The sequence below is a fragment of the Chrysochloris asiatica genome, unplaced genomic scaffold (assembly GCF_000296735.1).
Source record: "Chrysochloris asiatica unplaced genomic scaffold, ChrAsi1.0 scaffold00033, whole genome shotgun sequence".
Classification (NCBI taxonomy): Eukaryota; Metazoa; Chordata; class Mammalia; order Afrosoricida; family Chrysochloridae; genus Chrysochloris; species Chrysochloris asiatica.
The window spans coordinates 23,439,650-23,447,602 of record NW_006408551.1 but is presented as its reverse complement, the minus strand read 5'-3'; the positions used below and the strand labels follow the sequence as shown (position 1 = coordinate 23,447,602).

General features: G+C 37.1%; 1 protein-coding gene across 2 annotated transcripts in view; it reads left to right on the top strand.

Moving 5' to 3' along the window:
- Nucleotides 1-7,953, top strand: part of PTPRR (protein tyrosine phosphatase, receptor type, R) — a 444,293-nt gene that overhangs the window by 262,306 nt on the left and 174,034 nt on the right. For both annotated transcript variants that reach the window (XM_006859557.1, XM_006859558.1), the window contains one exon: nucleotides 2,113-2,268. In XM_006859557.1, the coding sequence (XP_006859619.1) occupies nucleotides 2,113-2,268 (156 nt within the window). The remainder of the gene's footprint in view (nucleotides 1-2,112; nucleotides 2,269-7,953) is intronic.

Sequence of the window (7,953 nt, the reverse complement as noted above, 5' to 3'; positions counted from 1 at the left end):
TTTCCTGGATTCACACTTCATACATTCCATGTTCTTATTATTAATGGATGTTTATAGCTATTTCTCTTCATTTTGAGCTGTGCCCCATCAGCAAATGAAGGTCCCATGGACTTTACTCCATTCACCTCATCAAGGTCAACTCTACTTTGAGGAGGCAGTTTTTCCTGTGTCACATTTTGAGTGCTTCCAACTTGAGGGGTACATTTTCTGGCACTATATCTGATAGTGTTTCTCTGCTATTCGTGAGGTTTTCAGTGACTGAATATTTAGAAATAGTTCGTCACTCCTTCTTCCTAGTCTGTCCTCGTCAGGAAGCTCGTCTGAAACCTGTCCACCTTGTGTGACCCTGCTGGTATTTAAAATACCTGTGGCATAGCTTCCAGAATCACAGCAACTCACAAACAACCTCAGTAGGACAAACTGACAGATGAGTGGTGGTTAGATATGGATGTCAATTTTCTATATACACATACTAGCTCAAGTATCCGTTTGTAAATATAGGTTTGATCAGCATAGTATCTTTTTTAAGAGATAAAAGAGGAACTTGCCCCACTGAATGAAGGATATGCATGTCTTCAAAATACTGGTAGCACGGTATGTACATTTGCTTATAAAGGTAGTCTTTGTAATCAATACAGATGTAACTTGGCTATATTCCAACTGTGTGACTTTGGGTAAACTACTAGTGTTTTTTCATTGTAAAATGAAAAAACAAGAACATTATTTCATGGGGGTGTTAAATAATACATGAATTCAAGGCACGAAATAGTGAGCCAGGGAGAAAATGAGTGTTCCAACCTTACTATTGTTATTCATAGTTCATAAACTATTTAAATTGTTAAAAACATGTTTCACAACAGTATCAGTAGTCTGCTATATTTAGCTCTCATCTATTGTTTCCTGCAAATGCAAAACAAAAACAAAAAACCTTTGTTCTGGGATGCTAGTAATGCACTGGTAATTTGTGTAGTCTATGGCTGAACTTCTGACAACATTCATTAAAAGAAAATCTACTAGCATGAGATTTCATGTGTCAGAAAAGGAGAGAATAACAATAATTTATTTCTATAAGTACATTGTACAAGTTATAAAAGAGAGAATATTAATGTTGATGGCATTATTTTTCCTGGTGTGTCTGTGTGTGTATATATGTGTGATATCAGTCATTTATGACCAAAAAAAAAAATCTGTCTCCATTTCAGTTAATCAGGAAAAAAAAAGTATTATGATATCACATAACAAGCATTTATCCCCAAGAGGAGATTTTAAATGCTTGACATTTTTGAGTTAAAGAGCATTCAATCACAAACCAAGGAAGAATAGAACAATGGCACACAAAATAAAGGACATTACCTGTAAGATCAGAGCTCTGCTTTAAAACCACTGTATGAGACCTAAAGGTCAACATTTACTCTAAAGATAAGAGAACAGGAAAGCTAGAGTATTGGAAATGGAACAACCTGAACACAGTTTAAGAGAACGTTGACACATGGTGAAAACTTCAACTGGATATTGCCCAATATGAACCAAATGTGCTGCATAAACTTTAACCAAAAGCACAATAAAATATCATTTAAAAAATAAAAATAAACAAAGGAAGAAAGCACAAAAGGCATCTAGTTCCCTAGTTAGCCCAGCCTTCATATTAATACAAGTTATAAGAAATCATCTGGCATATGACACAGAATACTGACAATGTCTAATAATTGTCAAATTGCACCTAGTTTTTATTTTACTTATTTGATTTTCAAATGCCTCTTTAAGCAGTTATTAGGTGAACATCTAAGCAATATAATATTCCAAAAATTATAAAATGATAGGGAAAATAAATCAGCATGCAAATGAATAAAAAATAGTAAATCTCGAAGTGCCAACTGATTGGAAGAAGGCTATTTGAAAATTTGAAGTTTTGTATTGGTAAGGTTAAGTATACCAAAGAGTAACTAATAAATGTGATCTCCAAATGTCTTTTAAGATTTGAATTTCCTTTAATGTTTCTTGTTGTTGTTGTTAAGTGCCGTGTTGTTAAGTGCTGTCGAGCCTGGAGAACATAAAATAGAAAAGTTGTTTAAAATGTTTCTATAACATATATAAATAATCTGTTTTTACTAGGGAAAGAGCAATAGTGTTGAACTATTTGTGTCTCCTGTAAACCGAAAGACAGGAATCTCTGAAGCTTTGCCATCTGAAGAAGTGCTACGTTCACTTAATATCAATGTTTTGCATCAAAGTTTATCCCAATTTGGAATTACAGAAGTCTCCCCTGAGGTATGTTGTTGCATAAAATAGTTCATTTAAAAATTTTACAGTTAGAATGATATGCTAGACCAACTCAAGGAAGTTTTGAGATTGAAGTTGCCTGTTGTAATGTTATTTGATAATAAAATCATCTTTAAGGTCAGAATTATTTAATCTGCACATTTTATTGTATATCTCTTAAAAGAATTTCATTCTCACATCAAAGTTTTACTTTTTGTAACTTTATTCTCCAAATCTTTATGATCTTGTGGTCTCTTGGCTTATTCACTAAATTGTCTAGTAGGAAGAGCACTCAGATATATTTGTGGATTGGTATATTAAAATGGATGTGTCCAAAAAAGCACTGTCAAATAATTCTTCCTTAACAGTAACTTTCACTTTTAAAATGATCACTTTTAAAATATTCACCTCTATCTCCAAGCTAAGGAGCACTAGTGGCTCAATGTCTAAGCACTTGACAGTTAATTGAAAAGTTGGAATTTTGAACCCCCTTCCCCACCCCCAGCGGATCCACAGGAGAAAGAACTGGTAATCCGACCCTGCAAAGACTAAACCAAAACTAAGCCCCTCTGTGGCTAGAAAGCATGGTGTGGAGCTTTTGCTCCAGGTGGGGAACTTTAGCCCATGAAATCATTTGGTCTGGCGCTGCCAAAGTAACTGCTGTTCCAGTTATCATATCGCCATTGTTGTTGTTAAGTGCTGTAGAGTCTGCTCCAACTCAGAGCAACCCTATGTAGGGTTTCTGAGGAGTGGTTTGAGAGCTTGAACCGCTGACCTTGCGGTTCAAACAGACTTTGCAGTCCAGCGCATTAACCCACAGTGCCACACCAAGATTCCAGCCAAATTACATTGTTGTTGTTGTTGTTGTTGTGAAGTGACATCAAGTTGGTTCCAACCCAAAGTGACTCAGTATAGGATTTCCGAGGAGCAGCTGCTGAGCTTGAACCACCTACCATGAAGTTCAAATAGCTTTGTTACATTTGTTGTTGTTGTTAGGTGCCATTGAGTCAGTAATGACTTATAGAGACTTTATGCACAGCAGAATGAAACACTGCCCAGTCCTGGGCCAACCTCACCATTGTTGCCACGCTTGAGCCCACTGATGCTGCCACTTTGCTAATCCATCTCACTGGGGGTCTTCTTCTTTTTCTCTGACCCTCTACCCAACCAAACATAATATACTTCTCCTGTGACTGGTCCCTCCTAACAATATGTCCAAAGTATGAGAGATGAAGTCTGGCCCTACTGGCCTCCAAGGAGCACTCTGGCTGTAATTCTTCCAACACAGATCGGTTGGTTCTATGGGCAACCCATGGCACTTTCAATATTCTCCTCTAACACCATAACTCAAAAGCATCAATTCTTCCAAGGTCTTCCTTATTTACTGTCCAGCTTTTGTATGCATATGAGGTTATTGAAAAACCATGGCTTGGATCAGACGCATCTTAGTCTTCAAGCAGACATCTTTGCTCTTCAACACTTTAAAATAGTCTTGTGCAGCAGATTTACCTAATGCCATACGTCATTTGATTGCTTGACTGTTACTTCCATGAGTGTTGATAGTTGATCCAAGTAGAATGAAGTCCTTGACAACTTCAATCTTTTCTCCGTTGATCAGGATGTTGTTTATTGGTCTAGTGGTGAGGACTTTTGTTTTCTTTACACTGAGATGCAATCCATACCGAAGGCTATGCTCTTTGATCTTCATCAGTAAATATTTTAAGTCTTCTTCACTTTCAGCAAGCAAGATTGTATCATCTGCATATCACAGGTTGTTAATGAGTCTTCCTCTAAACCTGATGCCACGTATTTCTTCATATAACCCAGTTTCTTGAATTATTTGCTAAGCAAACAGTTTGAATAAGTATAGTTATAGAATACAACCCTGTCACACACCTTTCTTAATTTTAAACCATTCAGTGTTCCCATGTTCTGTTCGAACAACTGCCTCTTGGACCAGTTACAGATTCCTCATGAGCACAATTAAGTGTTCTGGAATACTCATACTTCGCAATGTTGTCCATAGCTTGTCATGATCTACATAATCAGAAGCCTTTGCATAGTCAATAAAGAGTTAATTAAATGTTTAGTCCAATATAGCCGGCTAGTTTTTATGTTGATAGTTTTTTATGGCAAAAGATGCTATAAATTTTGGCAGTAACAAGATTCCCCACCCCTATTCAACTCTGTCACATGGGGTCACTGAGTCGAAAATTGGTTTAATAGCACCTAACAACAACAACATCCGTAACCTTGGAATTAATTAATTCTAATTGTGATTTTTTTTTTTTTTTTTTTGCTGAAGAACCCAAATTTAAGAACATCAGCTGCTTTGATCATCATGTTTCCCAATTTTGACACTTTTTTGTAGTTCCCTGCCACCTCCACCATCTTACTACTGAATGAAATGCAGTCTCCTTTCTATTCCTATTTCATACCACTGTTAACAAATTTGGAATAATCTTCCTAACACATGCAATCTAATTCACAGAGTCATATAATTAGAACCTGAGAAAACATTATCTCAAGAAAACCTAAGATACAAAATTAAGTGACTCTTTCAAAATGAAAAATCAACTGAGAAATAAAGCAACAATAAAAATCTAGGTCTCTTGATTCCTAGTCTGTTCTCCTTTCTAGTAAATCTGCAAACTCTCATTATTTCAAACACCATGGCTGTGGTGCAAAAAGCTTTGATACAAGAGCACAAGAGCTGTGTTTGAATCCTAAAACCATCCCTTAAGAGGTGTGCGACCTAGGTAGATCACTAAATTTCTCAGAGATGGAGTCCAACTTTGCAATGCCAACACATGTTTTATTATCTAACCATGACAATAACATATCTTCCTAGATTTCATTTTCCCCCCATTCCTACTCCCTCCCACCTAATGTGTTTCCTCTCTTGACACCACAGTAATCTTTATGAAATAAACCTGGTCATGCATGCCCTCTAAATTTCATGGTTTTTCTTTAGCTTCCTAAATAATCTGACTGAAATTTGAATTTCTAATATGACATACAGTGCTCTGGGCTTTATATCATTGACTAATACTCTCCTACTTTATGCATCAGCAATTCCAAACTTAATTGATATTGTGGTATCCCAGATTCCTGACCCAAACTATTGTCAACATATTAAAACGACTAATTAAAATCCAGTATCTGAGGAGCTCTGCTGCTAACCAAAAGGTTGGTGGTTCAAACCTACCCAACAGCTACATGAAAGACAGACCTGGATATCTCGCCTATAAAAATTAAGCCTAGGAAACTCTAGGAGTCAGTTCCACTCTGTTACATAGGATACTATTAAGTAAAGAAATTGAGGTTGTGAGAAACATTGTGTATACTAACAAATACTCAAGTAATCCAATCTGTACTCACTTTAGCAAGAATGAGGTTTTCTTTATTTGATTTTGCAAAATTGGATGCTCAACCCAGTAGACACAGGTAGACATGGCCCGCCACAAATTGTTTTAATTCTTGTCTCCAAAAAGCCCCTCCTCCAGTTCCAGTCCCCCATAAACAATTCTATTTGTTGTTGTTAAGTGCCACTGAGTCAATTCCGACCCATAGTGACCCTGTATAGGGTTTCAAGGAAAAGCTGGTGAGTTTGAACTGCCAACCTTGCAGTTTAAATGACTTTGCAGTCCGGCACATTAACCCACAGCGCCATACCAGGACTCTGCACAATTCTATGTCAAGGCCTATTTTCCCTCCCCCCATTGAAGCCAAAATGGCTTGCCCATTGTCTTAATGGCTGCATTCTTATTTAAATTTTCTAGTCCTAGAATAGCCAGGTTACTTATCCCTCCTTGTATGTAAATCAACAGTCTGTTTGCCAGCCCTAGCATTCAATTGACTTCCTGAAGATGGACCACATCCATGAGAGTTATTTCTCACAAGGGCACTTAACAATGGACAACACACCCCATCCCCATTTTACAGAGCTATAAATCCAACCACCACTCTTCTGTCAGTTTGTCATACTGTTGTGGCTTGTGAGTTGCTGTGATGCTGAAAACTATGCCACCGGTATTTTAAATACCAGCAGGGTCACCCATGGTGGACAGGTTTCAGATGAGCTTCCTGACGAAGACAGACTAGGAAGAAGGAGAGATGAGATATTTCCGAATATTTAGTCATTGAAAACCTTATGAATAGCTAAGAAACACTATCACATATAGTGCGAGAAAATGAGCGCCTCAGGTAGGAAGGCACTCAAAATGCAACTGGGGAAGAGCTGCCTCTTTAAAGTAGAGTTGACCTTGATGATACAAATGGAGTAAAGCTCTTGGGAGAAAAGCCCCGTAGGATCTTCATTTGGTGATGGGGCACAACTCAAAATGAAGAGAAACAGCTGTAAACATCCTTTGAAAATCAGAACATGGAATGTATGAAGTATGAATCTAGGAAAATTGGAAGTTGTCAAAATGAAATGGAATGCATAAACATGGATATTTTAGGCATTAGTAATATGAAATGGACTTGTATTGGCCATTTTGAATCTGATGACCACATGATTTACTATGCCGGGAATGACAAATTGAAAAGAAATGGTTTTGCCTTCATTGTCAAAAAGAACATATCCAGATCAGTCATGAGGTACAATGCTGTAAGTGATAGGATAATATCCATGCACCTACAGGGAAGCCCAGTTCATACCACTATTATTCAAATTTACACACTAACCATTAAAGCCAGTGAGGATGAAATAGAAGAATTCTATCAACTTCTTCAATCTGAAATTGATCAAACATGCAATCATGATGTATTGATAATTATTGGTGATTGAAATGCAAAGGTTGGGAACAAAGAGGAAGAATCAGTAGTTGGAAAATATAGCCTTGGTGATAGAAATGATGCTGGAGAACGCCTGATAGAATTCTGCAAAACCAATGATTTGCCCATTTCCAATACCTTCTTTAGACAGCATAAGAGGTGACTATACACATGGACCTCACCAGATGGAATACATAGAAATCAAATTGACTACACCTGCAGAAAGAGACATATGCATCTATGGCTCTTGATCTGTGTTACCAAAAATTTTCTGCATTCAAACACTAGTTGTATCTTTCTGGTCCATTTCATTTCTTATCTATTTATAAACATACATTACATAGAGTAACAAAAAGCATAATAAGATTTTGCATGCTTATTTTACTTAACATTTTCTCATAGTGCTCCACAGTCATTATATTCAGGATTTTCATGGTTGCTTAGTAATATTCTGTTGATGAAGCACTATGATTGCATTTGTCCATTCATCTGTTATTGTTGTTAAGTGTCATTGAGTTGGTTCAGACTCACAGTGACCTTGTATAATGTTTCCAAGGAGCAGCTGGTGGGTTTGAACTGCTGACCTTGTAGTTAGAAGTCCCGTGCATATCCAACAGTGCCACAACAGGACTCTGTCCATTCTTTTATGATTGAACACTTCAGATATTCCCACACAGAACCAACCTTGCTGTCATAACTTTCAATAACAAAAGCCTCGTCTTTTGTTATTGAAAGATTCTCTGGGCAAATTATTGAATGATGCAGAAAGCATCATGAGAAGATGGAAGGAATACACAGAGTCACTGTACCAAAAGGAAATGATTAATGTTCAACCATTTTAAGAGGTAGCATATGATCAAGAGCCAATGATACTGAAGGAGGAAGTCCAAGGTGCGTTGAAGGAATTGGCAAAGA